Source organism: Eutrema salsugineum, unplaced genomic scaffold (assembly GCF_000478725.1).
Source record: "Eutrema salsugineum unplaced genomic scaffold, Eutsalg1_0 scaffold_12, whole genome shotgun sequence".
Lineage (NCBI taxonomy): Eukaryota > Viridiplantae > Streptophyta > Magnoliopsida > Brassicales > Brassicaceae > Eutrema > Eutrema salsugineum.
The window spans coordinates 2,231,524-2,252,151 of NW_006256895.1; the positions used below are offsets into that span (position 1 = coordinate 2,231,524).

At 38.0% G+C, this 20,628-nt stretch overlaps 1 protein-coding gene and 1 non-coding gene across 2 annotated transcripts; both read right to left on the minus strand.

Moving 5' to 3' along the window:
• Window positions 1-194: 194 nt before the first annotated feature.
• Window positions 195-1,038, minus strand: LOC18025451. Its single transcript, XM_006408650.2, has 2 exons — window positions 848-1,038; window positions 195-765 (listed from the first exon to the last, which is right to left on the minus strand). The coding sequence occupies exons 1-2, from the start codon at window positions 981-983 to the stop codon at window positions 410-412; spliced, it is 492 nt and encodes a 163-aa protein (XP_006408713.1). The 5' UTR covers window positions 984-1,038; the 3' UTR covers window positions 195-409.
• A 9,645-nt stretch (window positions 1,039-10,683) lies between these two features.
• Window positions 10,684-10,787, minus strand: LOC112089582. The gene has a single exon (XR_002901216.1). It is a non-coding gene; the product is annotated as a small nucleolar RNA R71 (small nucleolar RNA).
• Between the last annotated feature and the right edge of the window lie 9,841 nt (window positions 10,788-20,628).

A 20,628-nucleotide genomic window follows, 5' to 3' on the forward strand; every position in this document is an offset into this window, starting at 1 on the left:
AGACCCATTAGTATTTGGGTGTGTCCATAACCGGCTCATTATAATTTGGATATAGGTCACCCATGGACAACCCGCCAATTTGACACCGTGACATGGACGGGAAGAAAAGTAGTGATGTCACTATGAGACATCAATGAAGGGTGGTGATTATTTTAAGAAAAATCATGAAAAATTACTCACGTAGTATCACATAATTAAAGATAAAGCATTTTCACAAATGATTCATATTAAATTATGTTTCATATATAAAACGAAAACATCAACCACTTTCATACACTAAGATCACACACAAACCTCAGTTCAAGCTTGAACATGAAAAGAACAGGCTAAGATAGTTAAATGTCTCTACACATATATTATATAAATACATTACATGAAAGACGCAAAATAAAGATTAAAACGGTGGATCTTATGGGATACCGATGATGGGGAAGAAAGGAACATAATAGCTTGTCGGAGCCAGCCCCCACTCCGGAGGAACAGGTAAATCAACGGTCTTGGACGAACCAAAAGATCCGAGGCTTCTTGGGCATGATTTCAAGAAGATCAACTTCGAAGAGAGACCATATTTGTCACCTTCGAGCTTAACAATCTTCGACTTAACGTTCCTTGTGGAAGCATAAAGTTGCTTGAAGCTACCTTGAAGTTCTGCTTCACAGTTAGATTTATCCCTCGAGGGAAGCTCCGACATAAACTCACCCTTCTTGTCCGTTGAGACGGTGAACCGCGTCTTGGTGTGGCTACAACTAACGCTGATCATGATTCCTGAAAAGGGAGAGGTAAAGTCTAGTCACAATGGTATGAGTAGATATAATGTTAATTACAACAATTTGTTATATGAATTAACCTGAATAATCGTAATCATGGGGACAGTCAAAACAAGAGACTTTTCCTTTGATGAGCGAAGCCGAGACCACGAGGCAAGATGAGATCAGAGCTGCTTTGAAAAGGAACAAAGCTAAGAAACTTAACCGCATAGCCATTGGAGAAGGCAGAGATCAACCACTTGAAGAAGTCATTATGAAGAAGTGTATATATAAGTAAAATAGAGATACTTTTACGATACAAGGGCAATCACAAGTTTCACAGCTGCTTCATTACTGAATGGGACCCAAAGACCGAGCATGGTAGTTGGCTTGGCGTTAAATGAATGTGTGTATCTAAATCTTATCCCCATGACAATATTTGATTTAATTCAACTTTTTAGCTATTTGATAGAGTACTTTTTTTTTCCGTCAAGAATATAACTCTACGGTTTAGTTCTTTACGTAAAACTAAACCTCTACGGTCAATTAGGTAAGAATTTTAGTTCTTTACGTAAAACTCTACGGTTGCAAACGGTTTAAGGTTCTGACTGCAAAAGATTTTTTTTTCTTCCCACGAGTTCAATCTTAATTCATGTAAATAGTTCTTTCAGTATATTAGATGTTTGGACCAAAGTTTCGGAAAATAAATTAGCCCAATCGTTTAATACACGTTCACTGAAAAAGAAATAACAAAGCTCTTTACGATTATTTAGCCCAGACATTTTTTTTTTTTTGTCGCCAGTGGAACCCTTGATGCCCGAGAGTCCGAGACACATGACAAGCGTACCACCGCTGCATTATGAGGCGTACGGTATTTAGTCCAAACGTCTAATAGATTAAGTTCTATTAAAAATAACTCATTTACTCTGTTATAGATTGGGTGACAAATAAAATGATTGCGCAAGAACAAAATAACACTTTTTGAGATAAAAGAAAAACTCAAACAGTGAAAGTATATACTCCTTCCGGTTTTTTTTTAAAAGTCATTTCAAAGTTAAACTTTTTTTATTTCAAAAAGATCTTCGTTTTAATTTTTTAATGTGACTTCTTAAACTATTTTTTTTTTTTAAATCTTGCTTTTCCCAAGGGCCAAGGCTAATAATTTTTGCATTTATAACAATTTGAATTAGTTATAGATAAGATGATAGGTGAATAATACTTATTAGTATACTTTTTAAAAATATGTGTGAAAATGTATTTGTCATGAACAAAAAAAAAATACTAAGACAGGACTACAAGAGTATGTATGCACAATGGTCAACGTGATCTTAATACGGGTCATAAATGGCTGGGTACGTTTCCACCGTACTGTTCATTTAACCGTCGGACGTCGGTGGCTCACTGTGGCTCTCACATTGCTTATAGGCAATTTTTTTTTTGTCAAGCTTATAGGCAATTAATAATTTCAGAAGTATGTGGTTTCATTATGAGAATTTAAATTATTAACCATGTATTAGGGGTTTTTTTTAATTTATTTTTGGTCAAGATATTACGGGTTTTTTTTTAAAAATTTTTTTGAAGAAAGGGTTTTAAAGTATTACGGAGGTTTAACCATAAACTTGGTAGTTTTGATATTTATTGTTAAAAATTCGAAATAAATGCAGATGAAGTTCAATCGAAGGACACATCAAATTTGTCTTAATTTTGAGTAGGACCGGTTGTATACCTGTTTTTTAAATATTGTATGAAAATTTTAAAAATAAATCATGATGGTTTACAGAAAAATTTATACATTATATATTTCATCATATTTTGATGTAGTTGGTAAAACAAAAAATTTGGATTTATCCGTATATTTATTCTTTTTTATGAAAATTTAAAATTTATTCATCAACTAGTAAATATATACAAGATGCGAGACCACAAAGCATTAAAGTATCCCTTTAATCGAGAGATCACCATGAGAGTTTCTTTACCACAACAAAAATACAAACTTCTTTTCACTTGATTTATTTTGGTAAATTCACAATAATATGAGTATATACCAACAGATAACATCGAAACTAACTGGTTCTGAAAAGTGTTTTTATCAGATACTGTTAACCGTGAAAAGTCCATAAAACTTTTGAAACATATAACCTCTCAATGCACTTCTCTCTCATGACATGGGTCCAGAATATAAGAAAAAGTGTCAGGGAAATATTATGTCTATTTCACACGCAAAGTTTGCAGTATTCGATACAAAATAGAAGAAAGAGAAAACGACAATGGGAAGAGAAAGAGAAAAACAGACGAATAATAAATATCTGATATTTTTGTTAGCACGTTAACAAGTATAATATATTTTATTGCATCATAGTAACATACTATGTTAATATGTTACAATATATATATATATATATATATATTGCTGTTAACAAGTAGAGATATTAACATATATCATTGTTAACATATATCATTGTTAACATGTAACAATAAGCATTGTTAACATGTTAACTTGTATTACATATTATTGTTAGCATAATCTAGACAAACGATAACACTATTATGTAGTTATCGGATATATATATATATATATTAAAGTTAGCAAACGATGACAATAATACATGGACCATTATGTCGTCAACTACCACATAATACTTAGATACACCATATTTTGTGGCAGGTGACATGTGTCATTATCCAAGAGAGAGAGAGAGAGCTGTCATTCGTGTAATACTGATATCAGACTTGACATCGTGAGCAATAGGGGTAAATTGGAGAGAAATTGCTGACGTGGAGTGGAAGAACTAATTTTTATGTTTCTGTTGGTATCTACTTAACTTTTTGGTCAACTTTTAGTATATAATAAAATCACCCTTTTATCAAACTGTTTCTGAAGCAGGGGTTTTTAAACCCATGTCCAACTACTCTTTTATAAGATATTGTTTGCACTCCATTTTGAAGTAAAATATGAAGTAGATATGAAATAAAACTTAACTCTATTTTAAAGTTACTCTGTTTAAAAATGAAAACTTGAGTTATGGATATCCTTGGCAACTCAATTCTTGTTTTCTTATCCAAATTACTAGCTTCTACTTAAATTCTTTATTATATTGATTTTATAGTTATAGTGGACGTTTTGTGTGGAGGAATTATGTGGAGATATTCTGTTCATATTAACTCTCCTTGTTGATTAATTTTTTCAAGTTTCCACTCATACAACCACAATTAATTTTACGTATAGTCTCCATCAAGGATATGCAAAATATCCATTGAATTTGCTTTGATATACTATTCGATTCTGTTCGATCTGAAAATCCAAATAACAGTAATTATATAAAGTAAAGTATTGTATATGTACTAAAATTATGTATCCATAAAAGAACAAATCATAAATACTACAATTTAAAATATGAATATCCGTTCTGATCCGGTTATATTTATATATATATATATATAACTATACATATACTTATATCTATTGAAATCAATAAAGCAAAAGAGAAGTAAAGGTTAAAAAAAAACTCCCAAACACGAGTCCTTATGATGGTGAAATCTGCTTTCGGCCCATGACAGCCCTGCAGGGAATTCTTTTTAACCAGCTATTTTTAAAAGTTATTATCGTGTTTCTCTTAATTACCCAAAGACTATTTAGGAATTCTGGCGACCGTTCCGCCGTCTGACTCTCCGACGACCGTAATCCTCTCACCTCATCTTAAAATTCTTCCTCCAGCATGGAAATTGGTGACCTGCAACCAGTTCATCCATCATGTCGCTCAAACTCACCTACCAGGACAAAGGCAAGGCCATTGCAAGCTCATCAAAGCACCCCCAAGTTAAGATTCAAAATTCAGACAACTCAGCCATTCTCCGCAAACACTGCCTTACGCTTGTAGAAAGAATAACTCACCAGAAGTATCAAAAAGTATGGTCAGTTATCCATTTTTTCACCGATCGCTGGAAAACACCGTTAGACGCATAGGTGCAGACCTAGGTCATGGAAAATTCCAGTTTCACTTTGCAAACAAAACAGATCTTCAAATGGATGATTATCCTCCATAGGCGGGACCCCTCCATCTCCCGTGATTTTCCCTCCCAAATCCCTTTCTGGGTAAAAATTGAAGACTTCCTGTTCACCTCTAGACACAAGGTACTATCCAAAGCATTGGAGACTCCCTTGGCTTCTGCGAGGAAGTTGAGATAATAGATCTCTCAGCAAGATTCAAAGTCCACATTAATGGCCTCAAAGCCCTAGTTACCTCATTAATTGTGGAATACCCAAACGGCGACAGAGTCAAAGCTGACCTTATCTACGAAAAGCTAGAGCGCCACTGCCCCTTTTGCATGATGCTAACACACGATGAAAAAGAATGCTTTGCACCTCCCTCAGAGGAGAGAAACAGGGAAACATCTACGGATGTGAGAACAAAACCTCCGTCAATTGTTCCACATATAGAGATAGGCTACGGCCACATCCTCAGTCCACCAGAGAGTGGGAAGATCGTGCAAAGGAAAAAATCACCAGCAGAGATAGACTCTCGGAGTCAAGAGAAAGAGGCAAATACCATGATGACAGGACCCATGATGGGCCAATACGAAGTCACCACTCTCATTATGATGATAGCCACGATTCGCGTCGAACCCCATATTCCTCAAGATACCAGCCTTACACAACCTCAGGATCCAGAAAACATATGGGTACCTACTTGAGACCAGGAAAAGCAGAAATAGCTAAATACAAAGAGGAGGCAGAGAGACATACCCGTTATGAAAAAGTGGAAACCTCACACTCCAACTCTTCTTCCATGGGAAATAACTCTAACCCTCCCTCTCCACCTCCTGTGGTAACGCAGGAAGCTCCAAACTTGACCCTGAGTGAGGTCCGTGAAGTTATGGACAGATATACAAATTGCAACAACCCCACAGAGAGTGCTGCTCGAAGAGAACAAGTCAGAATGACAGAAGAAAAAGATCAAATCAAAGAAAATGTCTATAATCTTGCCCTTTCACGATCAACCCCAGGAGAACCGACTGAGACTACCTCCCCACAGCGAATCCCAGCTGCTTAGAGGCCTGGAAATGTCCTGCCATCTCCTAATGTCATCCTTATGGAAGCAAGGCTTGGACCTATAAATTCAGAGATTTTAAATCCCATTAATGAGGTTCCAACGCAGCAAGCTGAACCCCAAAGCAAGCATAAACCAGGCTGACCCCCAGCATTTTGGTAAACGAAAAAAGATCTCTTTACTAACATTGTAGACAAGATAAGACAAAAAGCTATATGTTTGTCATCGAGATTCTTATCGGGCGCTGGGAAAATGGTCTTTCTCAAGAGTGTCCTTGCCTCCATGCCGACCTTTGCCATGACGTGCTTTAAACTCCCTGGATCACTCTGCAAACGAATTCAATCGGCTTTAATCCGGTTTTGGTGGGACTCAAATCTTGACAAAAAGAAAATGTGCTGGCTCTCCTGGGACAAACTGACTCAGCAAAAGAATCATGGTGGTCTCGGCTTCCGCGATATCTCACGTTTCAATGATGCACTGCTTGGCAAGCTAAGTTGGAGAATACTTCAAAATCCCAATAGTCTTCTTGCTAGAGTATTATTTGGTAAGTATTGTCCTAATTTGGATTTTTTTGAATTGTGGCTGCCCTTCTCCTGCGTTGCATGGTTGGAGAAGCATAATCATTGGTAGAGACTTGATTAGAAATCATATAGGCTGGGTTATTGGGAATAGTAACTCTGTTAAGGTGTGGGGTGATCCATGACTCTCTTCGAAGCATCAAAGTATGGCTTTTGGCCCATGTTCTGAAGAAGATGAGAACCTGATGGTGGCTGACCTTCTAGTGATAGTGTAGAATGGAATATCTCTAAAATCCGAGAAAAAAGTTCATCTTTTAGAGCCTGAACTCCTAGGTATCAAAGTAAGCCAACTCGGAGCAAATGATAAGAGAGTTTGGTTACTGGACAAATCGGAAGTTTACTCATCTAAATCCGGGTATTACGCATCAAGAGAAATCTCTGCGTTGGCCAAAAGTTCTTCTCAGCTCAACTGGATGACTGACATCTGGAAGATCCAAACTGCTCCCAAAGTCAACTCGTTCCTTTGGCGTGCAGCTAGTGATGCTTTACCAGTTGGAACCCTCCTTGCTAGCCGAATCCCAGATGTTAATCCTTTGTGCCATAGGTGTAGGGAACCGGAATCTATCTCACACCTCCTTTCTTTGCAAATTCTCCAAAAAAGTCTGAGATAAGACAAACATCTCTATGCGTCCCCTTGTTATCTCCAACACCACGTTTGAAGACTGTTGGAAAGAAGCTAGAGGTACTACGAGAGCACCAGATCTTGGTCTCCCTCGTGGCTCCCTTACGGCCTAGCTGTGCTGGAACATCTGGACAGCCAGGAACAACAGACTCTTCAATGACACGGCATACTCGTCCGAAGAGATTGTGCCAAAAGCCATCAAAGAAGCCAGAGAATGGATTTCCTGCCCTAAACGTAAAAGCAAGACCCCAGTGTCTATGGTGGCTTTACCTCCCTCGCTGGACCAATCAACCTTCATCTGCCACACTGATGCTGTCTGGAAGGACAACCTGAAGAAAGCGGGTTTTGGGTGGACCCTGCAACGACCTCACGATGCTAATATCCAAAAATTTCCAGTAGCAGTTGATTTTTTGAACTCTCTCCTCCTAGCAGAAGGTCTGGCAATTCGTGCAGCTCTATCCCAGGCTGCTGCATCTGATATAAGAAAAATCTTGATCTATTCTGACTCCTTACAACTCGTCAGGTCTATTAACTCTAACTCCTATATGACGGAACTTCATGGAATTCTAGAAGACATTGCTTTACTCTCCAGTAGTTTTGAATGTTTTACTTTTAAGTTTACCCCTCGCTCTTCAAATGCAGTTGCTGATCTTTTGGAGAAAAATGCCCTTAATTCATTGTGTGATAGTTCTGTTGAACCAGTTTGATTAATGAAAATCAAAAGTGCACAAAAAAATATTTATAGATATTGAAGATTTGTGAAAGAAATATGTTTTACCTGAAATATTGCTGTTTAGAAATTTTTAGTCTTTTGAAGGCTAAGAGCATCTCCAACAAGGACCCTTATTTAGAGGTGGTTGATCCTCAAAATAAAAGTTTGAGAGTGAATTACTTCAACAAACCCTTTAAATTTATCCTGTAAAATATTTAAATATTGCATATTAGTTCTCAACATAAACAATAATTAAATAAAATGATAAACCTTCTATAATATATACAAAACATATTTTAAACTAAAATATTACATAACATATTAATAAATAAAATATTATATGATAAAATGTTATATAAATAAAAATAATACATCCTCAAACTAAATAATAAAATTACATATAAAATATTAAATTATTAAATAGAACTATTTCCATAATGCTCCCATTTATGATCAACCAATGCATTTCGAAGTGATAAATGAATTTCTTTGTTTTTATCTGTAGATTACGAGATAAAAATTGTTGAAATTGGATATTTTCGTTTACTGCTATTTCAACTGTTGTTTGTGGTGCTGTTCTCGCTTCTCTAATCGGTGCACTGTCATCACGTTTATTCTCTATAATTGATAACACCTGATTTTGACCACTTTTATGGATCACTTTAAATATCTTATGCAGGTGTTTTCACTCAGTTTTAATGGTTTTATAAGTGTTTTCCATGTTTTGAGTTTTAAAAGGCTTTTCAAGAAACTTGAGACTTTAAAGTGCATTTTGGAGCAAAAGTACATTTTTGGATAAATTCAACCGTCAGAAGTTTGGCAACCAATGAAAACCTTCTCACCGTCTGATCATCCCCAAATTTTGAGAAATTATAGAGGAGACAACCAGATTTCCAACACACTTGGAATCCAATCAATTCAAAGGTTAGATCCCAAGATATCATCAATACACTGAAGGCCGATCAACAAAAGCCCAGTCAAGCACAAGTGCTTTCACCCGCGGCCAGTCTTCTTCTCACCGCGGCTCAGGAGGTTTCACCCCCGGTGGACCTATGTCCGAACCTCAAGAGCCCAACTAAGGCCCAAGACACTTCCTGTACCCATTTTACATGCCCAAGACTTGGAGAAACACTATAAATACTCATTTTTAGGTCTTTGTGAGAGAGTCTCTTTCTTCTCTTTGAGAGAGAACTCATTTGTAGTTTTAGGTTTTATTTTTATGCAGTTGTAGAAGCTCTCCATTGCCATTCTGTCTTCAATAAGAGAAGTTTTTTCTGCAATTTTGTCTCTTTACTTTTATTCTTCTTAGTTCTAAACCGATGATGATGTCTACCTCAGCCATGTCTGAGTAGTCACCTAGTTGGGTGAAAGGGTAATCCAAAGGTACCTAATGTTCAAATGACATCTAGGTTTTTAGGAAAAAGGATTTCGATTTTTAACATGATTCTCCCATTCATCCAAATCTCAAAGCGGTAATTCTGGATTGACCACCCAGAATCTGATCCTAGGTTTAATCCGAGCCATGAAAGTGTTGTATCTGGATTGTCTGAACTGGATCTTATGGACGTCCCGTCGTAGGAGACGAATGCTACCTACGGAGGATACGTAAGCAGAGATGGATTCCAATCTACAAAGCATGATCTTGTTCTGGCATGAGAGCGAGAGTTAATTGCCATGAACAAGTGATTAGATGATTAGGGTGACGAGAGTTGGCTAATCTTACATGTGTCTATCCTGGTTTCAAAGTCATAGAAAATCCTTGACTAAATTCCTTGTGTTTTAGAACATGAACCCTAAAGATGAACCTTGAACCCAGCGCTTTTTTCTTACTGTTTTTCAACCGATTTTTACTTAAAGCTCTTTTTAATTCTCTGCAAAATTAGATTTAGTGACAAACCAAAACTCCTTTTTATAAGATTAGGTTTACGATTGTTTTTAGCATCAGTTAGGATTCCTCAACACACAGATCTCTGTGGATTATATCCCTAAGTACTACTGCGTTTGCTGTGCACTTGCAGCTTGTCTAGGGTAAAACTTGTGTTGCCCACTGCATTCACATCAAGTTTTTGGCGCCGTTGCCGTGGATCTGTCGCTGTTAACTTGACTTTTTAATCTAATTTCAATCCTAAACCTCAAGAATTTTGAGTTCTGCTGGGGATTTTCTAACTCCTCTTTTTATCTTTGCTTTCTTTGCTCACAGGTGCATGAAAACTAGGAGAGATCCTGACGAAATCGTATTGCCCTTAGACGAGATTGACAAACACGAAAGAGCACTTAGGAAACTCAGACGAAGAACGCTCAAGATGGCCAATCCTTATGCCCATCGGGAAGATTTTTTAAACCGTGATCAGGAGGATCACATTGGAGATGATGACCGTGATTCAGTTCATGGTGATGACCTAGATGCTGCTCATGAAGAAGATGGACAGCCACAACTCGATGAAGAGGGAAACCGAGTCCCTCTAAATCCTGCTCAAGCCGCTGATAATCGAAGGAGAGAAGACCAGGCTGATGCTGAAGGAAGAAGGAATGATGAAAACATTGTTCCACCCGTTGTTAGAGAAGCCAATCGACTAATACAGCTTGCCAATCCTGCGAGAAGACAGCCTCAGAATAGACTCATTGCCGATTTTGATGCACCTCACCAACACTTTCAAAATCTATCAGCTATTCAAATCCCTGTTCCAAGAGAAAATCATGAGATAAAACCTCAGATAGTTTCTTTGGTAGCAGAACCAATTCCATGGAATCTCTACTAAGCACCCAATGGACCACATTGATCTTTTTGAAGAAATTTCTGGAATGGTGAGAACAACTCCAGAAACTGTGGACTATGTGAAGTGTAAGCTTTTTTCTTTCTCTCTAAGTGATAAAGCTTTTAGATGGTTGAAATCTATGCCATCTGGTTCTACTACGTCATGCGAAGAATGCAAGTCAGCTTCCATGAACCATTTCTACACCAAGTCAAGATCGAACCAGCTGAGAAACAATACAAATTTTCCAACAAGGCTCAATAGAATCATTCTATGAAGCCTGGGAACAATTCAAGGAGTATGAGAGAGACTGCCCTCATCATGGTTTCTCTGGAGCAAACCTGCTAAGCACCTTCTACAGAGGACTTCAGCAAAAATATCAACTTTCTCTTGACACTGCCAGCAATGGAGATTTCATTCAAAAACCATACCACAAGGGAGAGCACTCATCGAAAATCTGGCTGTAGCTAACAGCAACAACAACCCTGAGTATGACAGATCAAAAAAGACTATTACTAGTCATGAATCAAGGGAGATTGCTGAGCTAAAAAGCATTGTAAGTCAACTTCTTAAGTCTCAAAATAATAATATACATGCTTGTGATACTGCTGTAGGAAATGAGGAAGATGGAAGATATGAAGAAGATGGCATGTACCAAGAAGAAGAAATCAATTTTATGGGAGCCCAGGCATATCATAATCGATTTAGTCCAGCTTTCAACAACAACTTTAGGAACTCTGGTGCCAACTTCAACAATCTCTCATACAGAAATCAAGGTGCCGAAAATCAGCCCTATCCGCGGTAGCAAAGAAGTTTTCAAAACAAGTTTCAAGGTGGAAACTATGGAGGAGAAAACTTCCAACAAAGACCAGCATTAAATCCTCAACAAGCACATACCAGCTCATTAGAAACAACCCTTTCCCAGCTAAGTAACCAGTTCGAATATCTTGCGACCCATGTCAAGAAGTTGGAACATCAGATAGGTGAAACTGCAGATTCAATGAAGAGATAACCAGGAGTTTTACCACGAAGAGTAGAAGATAACCCAAAGAAGTTCTGCAATGCTATGACAGCAGTTTTGGAGGAAGAACCTGTCGCAGACTCTAAGGAGAGATTGACGCCTGAATCTCTCATAAAGGACTCTGAAACCGAGCATGAGAGAAGCCGATTCATTCTGGTTAAGGTACCCAAACGCTTGCCTGACCAAAGACTCAAAAAGTCTAAGGATCCAGGGCATTTCTCATTCACCTGTTCAATCTTTGGAACTGAATTTTCAGATTGTTTATGTGATTCTGGTGCTAATGTGAATGTCATGTCAAAATCTGTTTCTGAGAAACTTGGTATATGTACATTTGTCCCATCCCCATTAAAAATTATCTTTGGTGATTCATCTCAAAGAGAATAGAAGGAATGATCCAGGACTTGCCACTGATCATTGGAAACAAAACAATCCCAGCCGATTTTCAAGTTTTGGAGATGGACAAAGACAAAGACAGACCTTTGATATTTGGTCGCCCATTCTTAGCCACTGTAGGTGCTGTTATTGACCATGCAAATCGCTGTTTAGTTTTCTTAAATGTGGACACGAAAAAAGTTCTATAAGACCACACCAGACCCAGCTCCAAATCAAAAAGACAAGGATAAGGAGAAGGTGTTGGAGGACAAGAAGGAACTAAAAGCACTTGCATCTAGGCAATTTGAGAATATCAAGATAGTGGTGCCACCACATATCAGCAAGAAAAAGGAGAAAAATCTTGAAGACAAAACATGTCCTCAAGGATGCAAAAATCTTTAAGAAAGGGAAATAGATTTTGCTTCAAGATGGAGGAAATCCAAAGTTCAGGCTAAGAAGGATCACAAGGACTCTTTTCAAGGGATCCTGTCTCCTCTGCTCAATACTAATCCTGCCAAGAGTCTCGCTAAAAGACTTTAAACAAAAGAGCTTAATGGGAGGCAACCCATTTGGTATGATTTTTTTTTTTTTTATTACTTTTCTATTTAATTTCTTTTCTTTTTTATGCATTTCAGGCTTTCATAAAACCCATAAAAACCAAAAAAATTAAAAAAAAAAAATCAGAAAATACAAAAAGATAGGATGAGAAAGCAGGAAAACGGGAGAAACCGGGAGTTCCCGGAGCACAGTTCACCACGCCCGCGATCATTCCAGCCGTGGCCAAGCCCTCCTCAGCCGCGGTCCAGGTTCCTCACCTGCGGCCAAAACCATTGCTGCCGCGGCCGTGCGCATTCCACCCGCGGCCGACTCCCGTTTTGCTCCCAGGCGAATTTTTTCTCGTTTCCCGTAAACCGGAACTTCAATTCGCTGTTTAATTTCAGGATTTAACCGGAAAGTTCCTCAAGCATAATTTCCATGTTAAACACGCCAGATAAGTTTTCTAAACTTTTAAAAATAAAATTTTCTTAGGAAAAACACCTTTTTAAAAGAAAAAGAGGATTTAAAAGATCAAAAAAATATTTTCTCTTCATCTTCCCCAACAAGCTTGGAGATCTAGAGAAAAAGACAGATTTCAATGTATGAGCTCAAATTTCTCACTTTTTCTTAAGAACTCAAATTTATGGTTTTCTTAGAATGAATAGAAATTCACCTAAGAATGATTGGAAACTGTCTTTAGAATTAAGGCTAGACTACTGGGTATTTTAATTGCATGATTAAATACTTAGACCATAGAGATTTGAAATTTTCGAAAATCTGAGATTTGAGACTTTGAGCCGATAAAAATTTGAAGATCTGTTTGGTTCAGCTTTGCAAATCTGTATTGTAACTAGATTAGATTACATGTGAGTTAGCATAAACATCATCCTGATTTAGAAATCTCATGTGTTGAACATCAGTATATCGAACTTGACCATAAATTCTCAGATTCTGTAATGCTTGATACATTTACAGCTTGTTTGTCATGATAATGTGTTTGTGACGCCTCTATAAACACCTTGTTCATAAAAATAATTGATACCAAAGCAGCTTGATTTATCCCTTGTCTCGAGAATCTCGTTTTTGCAGGTCATGGATCTCTCTCAAGTTCGACTGATTCGAACCAAGACGAGCCCTCATGCGAAAAAGCCCTATTCGCAGGAGACATATGATGCATTGAACGAGATACAACTGAGTGAAGATGAACCTCTATTCACCTTCATTGCCGCACAAAGAAGAATCTTTTCAGGAGAGATTGAGCGAACCTCCATTCAGGTATCTTTCCCTCGAAGAGTCAAGTCTTCCTCTAGGCCAAAAGTGAATTTGTTGGTAAAGCCATTAACCCAGACATAACCCTACTACGCGGCTTGAGAAGCTGAAGATAAAGCCAACTCCAGCAATTGACTACTCAACTCTCGAGATGCTTGGAATCAGAGAAGATGTGATATGATATCTTGATAGGCTTGGAATGAGATCATTCATGGAGCAGAACTTTCAGACCTATGAGAACCACACCAAGGAATTCCTTGCATCAGCAACTTTGATCTACAAGAAGAGAGCTACTCTTAGAGCTCTAGATGGCACACTCTCCTTCTCTATTGGAGGTCATCCTTACTCTCTTACCATCTTAGAGATATGTGATGCTTTGAAGTTGCCTTATAGTGATGAAATTGCATTGGAGAAAGATCCAAATGAGGATCTTTGGAAGCTGATGGGTTATGGAGGTTATGACAAAGGAAGGTCTAAGGTATCATTACTCTCTCATCCTGCTGTTTGCTATGTTCATAAGCTACTAGCACATACTGTGTTTTCACGAGCCAATCAAGCGAATGTCCTTAAGCCAGAGTTGGTGACATTACAGCTACCATTCGCAGATCACCCCAGGTTTCCTTGCTTTGCTTGTATCATGCAAGGAACCTAGTGAAGGTTAAGCATGAGATGCTTACATCTGATTGTCAGGACTACTCATCATCAGCTTTTGGGAGCATCATTACTTTGCTTATGATAGCAGCAAGAGTTATTTTTCAGATGAGATACCTCTTAGAGAGGATTGGTTTGATCTTTCCCAGTTCTCTAGAGACAGGACTATTCACTAGGGCCAAGATGAACCCAATTGAATTTGCTTACAAGTTCTCCACCAGTTCCACCGAGTACAGGGTCCTTCTTCCATCGGAATCAATGCCCCGTATTCGAGATGGTTCAGACCCAAGATGGAAACCAGAGACTAGCGACTTCCTACCATCTCTGCCACTTTTACCTCTGACCATGAAGCAATTTCTGGCTGCAAAAGCCAAGAGAGAGGTAGCTGCAAACAGCAGGAGACTTCAGCCTGCACCATCTTCATCCAGAGCCAGTTCTTTTCATATCAGAGCATCCACTAGGAGTGATGCAGACTTTGCAGCTTTGAAGAAGCTTGACCAGCAAGAGAAGATCAACAGACGCATGAAGAGACTACTGAAGAACCACCGGTTTGATGATGATTCCTCATCTACAGAGACAGATGACAGCCATGAGACATAGGCGCCTATTCATCACCACATCATACCCATGATTCTATCATCATTTTCCTTTTCTTTTATTTTAGACTCTTTTGCTTTTATTTCACCATATTCTCACCAACTTTTTCACACTGGGAACAATGTGATTTAAGTCTGGGGGAGGATCTTTATCCGTACTAATCTATTTTTCTTAGTTTTTTTTTATCTTTTTCTGTAATTTTTAAATTTTTTTTATGCTTATTAAAAGACTTTGAGTATTTTTCAAGAATGTTTGACACAAAACTATGATGAGTAAGACTCATGTGATTCTAGACCTTACATGCTAGTTTCTTTTGTGGATAGTACTAGACTAGGCGGTAGCCAGAGTACTTGCACTACGAACTCCCACCAGAGGATTTCTATTCATGGAGACTTTTCCTGACAGGATAGACTAGCTCATTTCACTTGAACAAAATCTTGACATTTAATTTTCTCATCATTGGTTTTAGTAGGCATCATGATACACATCTAGGACATCTTCACCTTATTGTTATCACTCTTTGTTGTCCTAGATGGCCAGTTCATCTCTAGCTGGTACCACACCCTTTACCCAATTACCATCATTTCAAAGTTCATGCATTCTCTCTTTAGCTCTTTTGGCAGATATGTGCAAAAACGCCGGGGAGGAAGGAACAACATGGTTTTCAGTCACTCAAAAAGAAGACTGAAAGAATTTGGGAAAGTGGAGCATCAAGAATCTATCAAAGCTCAATGGTGCCTCAAAAAGCTTGAACTCAAAGGTAAATTTCATGCTCCCTAAGACTCTATGTCAAAAAGCGGTTTCCTCTTTCAAAAAAAAAATCGAAAAAAGAGAAAAAGAATGAAAGGAAAGGAAACCAAAAGCTTAAAGAGTCTAGGATAACTGAAATTATTTGAAGAAAAGGCTGCAAGTATTCATTTGTGAGCATTCATTTTAAAACCTGGACAAAAATCTAAGTCCGGGGGAGTTATGAGGAGAACCTGAAGAAGGGAGATCAAGAATCTTAAAGCAAGAAGAATGTGACTGGAAACTGTGGATATCAACAACTCCACCCTCTCTTTCTGTTTTGCATAATGTCTTGCCTTTCCAGAAAAGGTAACCCTAAACACTAAAAGCCTCACTTTCTAAACAACCATTTTGAATACCTAGCCTTGATTGCCTTGCTAAAATCCTTTTGATGAGAACCACTGGAACCTATAAATAAATGTTAAGAGCTAGTTGACTGGAAGATAGGTTTAAGTGTGTAGATTTTCGCATGACGGATCAACGGACTAGTTATGCTTGTGCTTTGGTGAGAATTTTCTAGACTATCCTTGATTTGAGCTTGATGACTAACTCTGGTTTAGAAGCATGGTCTCTGAGATTTTGTTAGTTCCTGCGATTTTCAAACCTCTTTTCCAGGTTCAGATATTTGGTTTTGTTTGAGGACAAACAAAGGTTTAAGTCTGGGGGAGTTGATAACACCTGATTTTGACCACTTTTATGGATCACTTTCTATATCTTATGTAGGTGTTTTTACTCAGTTTTAAAGGTTTTATAAGTGTTTTCCATGTTTTGGAGTTTTAAAAGGCTTTTCAGGAAACTTGGGACTTTAGAGTGCATTTTGGAGCAGAAGTACATTTTTGGATAAATTCAGGCCGTCAGAAGTTTGGCAACCAATGAAGACTTATCACCGTCCGATCATCCCCAAATTTGTCGATATTATAGAGGAGACAAACAGCTTTCTAACACACTTTGAATCAAAGCAATCCAACGGTTAGATCACAAGATATCATCAATACACTGAAGGCCGATCAACAAAAGCCCAGTCAATCACAAGTGCTTTCACCCGCGGCCAGTCTTGTTCCCATCGCGGCTCAGGAGGTTTCACCCCCGGTAGACCTATGTCCGAACCTCAAGAGCCCAACTAAGGCCCAAGACACTTCCTGTACCCATTTTACAAGCCCTAGACGCCCAAGACTTGGAGAAACACTATAAATACTCATTTTTAGGTCTTTTGTAAGAGAGTCTCTTTCTTCTTTTTGAGAGAGAACTCATTTGTAGTTTTAAGTTTTATTTTTATGCATATCGCCATTCTGTCTTCAATAAGAGAAGTTTTTTTTTTCTGCAACTTTGTTTCTTTACTTTTCTTCTTCTTAGTTCTAAACCGATGATGATGTCTACCTCAGCCATGTCTGAGTAGTCACCTAGTTGGGTGAAAGGGTAATCCAAAAGGACCCCATGTTCGAATGACATCTTGGTTTTTAGGAAAAAGGATTTCAACTTTTAACATGATTCTCCCATTCATCCAAATCTCAAAGCGGTAATTCTGGATTGATCACACAGAATCCGATACTAGGTTTAATCCGAGCCACGAGAGTGTTGTATCTGGGTTGCCTGAACTGGATCTTATGGACGTCCCCACTGTAGGAGACAAAAGTTACCTACGGAGGATACGTAAGCAGAGATGGATTCCGATCTACAAAGCATGATATTGTTCTGGCATGAGAGCGAGAGTTAATTGCCATGAATAAGTGATTAGATGATTAGGGTGACGAGAGTTGGCTAATCTTACATGTGTCTATCCTAGTTTCAGAGTCATAGAAAATCGTTGCCTAAATTCCTTGTGTTTTAGAACATGAACCCTAAAGATGAACCTTGAACCCAACACTTTTTCTTTACTGTTTTTCAACCAATTTTTACTTAAAACTCTTTTTAATTCTCTGCATAATTAGATTTAGTGATAAACCAAAACCCTTTTTTATTAGATTAGGTTTATGATTGTTTTTAGCATCAGTTAGAAGTCCTCAACACACAGATCTCTGTGGATTCGATCCCTAAGTACTATTGCGTTTGCTGTGCACTTGCAGCTTGTCTAGGGTAAAACTTGTGTTTCCCACTGCACTCACATCAATAATCATGTTATTCATTATAATGCATGATGTCATTATGTCATGTAGTACTTCTTTCTTTCAATAACGTGAGGATCCTGTTATGATTGCAAACTTTGATTGTAGAACTCCAAACGCATGTTAACCATCTTTTCGACATGTTTCTTGTCTTGCTACGAATAGATTTTTTTTGGACCTTGGATATCACTTATTGTTTGGAAAATAGTTAACCATTATGGATAAATGCCATCAGCTAAATAATAACCTATGGTATACTATTTTTCTTGAATAACGAATTAGCCGGAGGAACGGTACCTTGAATAAGCTTTGAAAATAGATTAGAAGACTTCAAAACATTGATGTCGTTGTTGCTTCCGGGCATACGAAAATAGGCATGCCATATCCATATATCATAATCTGTAACAGCTTCAAGAATGATTGTGGGTGATCTGCTACGACGTGCAAATTGTCTTGTATACGCGATCAGACAATTTTTCCACTACCAATGCATGGAATCAAGACTACCCAACATCACAAAAAGTCTACATTGTGTGCTGATATCTATTTAATCCTAGAAATGTTTTCTGCTGTTGGTGACCTGAGATACCACTCTGAAAATACTTCTACAATTGCACGACAAAATCTTTTCATGCACTCAATTGCTGTAGATTCCCCTATTTTGATGTATTTGTTTGTGGCATCAACGGGCATACCATAAGCTAAAATTCAAATAGCAGCAATAATCTTTTGCAAGGTTGACAAGCCCAATCTCCCAGACGCATCACGTCGTTGACTGAAATAGTTGTCATGTTTTTTAACAACATCAACAATGTGAAGAAATAATATCTTTGACATTCGAAATCGACGATAAAACTCTATTTTACCATAAACATGATTATCTAAAAAATAATCTTTAAAAAAATTACTGATGAAGACATCTACCCAATCATCTACAAGGAAGACTTTGGCCAAACCAGAACACCTATGAACATTAGGTGCAATGGACATAAGAGTCCAGCCAAGGAAAGATGAGAGACGATTTCCCTTGTATAACAAGTCAATGACGAAGGAGAGATAACTATCATTGACTTGATCTCTCTAGATTCCTATCCCACCACGAAGAAAACACTCGACCAGTCAGCAACGCACCAAAGACAAGACCATTCACCCGAGAGACTTGTAGCAGCTAACTCACCAACATTGTTGATCAGACCAGTGAATCAATTCATAAAACCAGATGTATATCAACCATCATACCATGGAGGATAACTTATTCGAGCCACATTGCATCTGACCCAGCCCATACTCGTAGAAATCTTTGCAAAGCTCTACAGCCTACCTGTTAAGGCATATAGACCGGAAATGATGAGTTTCAGCCCAATACCGTTATACCTGATCCATTTACGACCCAATCCATCTACTGGAGCCTCTTGTGGAGGCCACCAGCTGAAGACCCGACCTGGAATGACCCGGATCCACTCTTGACTCCTAATCTACTCTGGAGAGTCCTAATTGGTTCATATAAGGAAAGCTCGAGTTGTGTTCACACCAGCAACTCTATCTCACGTCTATTGAAGTCTAATGAATCTACCAAAGAGTTAGAACTACAAGATCATGCCAAGACACGCCTAAAAACAGAGCTATGTCATTTGGGTCTTCAACTTAAGTCACCTTCCATATTTGGCTCTACGCGCATTTCATCACCAAAGAGAGATCAGCGTCTAACTTTTACAGCTAATCTTGACCCTCCATATTGCTTGGGAGATTCTAGGCGTCCATTTCCACCAGAAAACCTAAAGAAACTCGTCTCTTTTACAGCCACAAGTCGAGAAGCGTCCCCATTAATGCCCAACAGCTAGTAATCTCAGTGAGATTGTTATCTTTGCTTTGATTCTGTCTTTTGACTGTTATATTTTTTTTCTGTACAAGCTCTATATAGTTTTTTTCCCATTTCAGTTGTACTGATGCTTTTATGAAATAAAAACCCTTTTGTTTTGCTTCAAACACTTGTCTTTGAATCAAATCTGTTTGCGAGTCTTTATGTTTTATGGAATCAATTCGCATAAGTTTCGTGTTGACTCTCTAATCCCTCGCGAGGCATATCCCTTGGGATTGAGTCTCTTGTGTTTGTGGATACAAACATGTTCTGTTGTTGTGGATTCAACAACACTGGTTACCAACTATCTCACTTCGTCCATCACAGCTTTAGACTCTTGAGAACAGAGTTTTAATGAGGATTGTGTGACTCAATTCTTACATCGGTTATTGTGTGCATTTTCTCTATCACACTGTATAACTGCGTGACCGAAATTAGAGCCTCGATGACTTACATGATTATTTTCTTGAGTTATTTGGTGAATAAAGCAGTTATTTTTTTTTTGAATTGAATGTAAAATTTATTCAAAATTAAAAAAAAAAAGCCTTTTTTTACATCAAGTGTCCTGGAAACTAGATGATGCTAAACTGATATAGAATTTACATTTGGTAAAAGAAACAATTATCAAGTAGCAAACCAATGTTGAAGGTTGCCTTCGAGCTTGGTGTCTCCCGATGATCGAATTGTAGAGATTTAATTTCGGACTTGCTTGTCGATTTTCTTGATCAGAAGAGTTGAGCAGTTGGGACTTCTCCATGCCGTCTTAAGTTCCGTTCTCTCCAGATAGTATGTATCGTACATTGAAACACATATCTGGTGAGAAATAATGGTTTAGGGGCCAAACTTGTGTCTGAGATGATTTGCGTTAGAATGTTCTAATCCGTAGAGAAGCATGTAGTGAGCAGACTCGAGGTTAGTCATGCCCATATTATCGCAGAGAAAGGACAAGAGAAGAACAAGTGATCCCTTGTCTCGA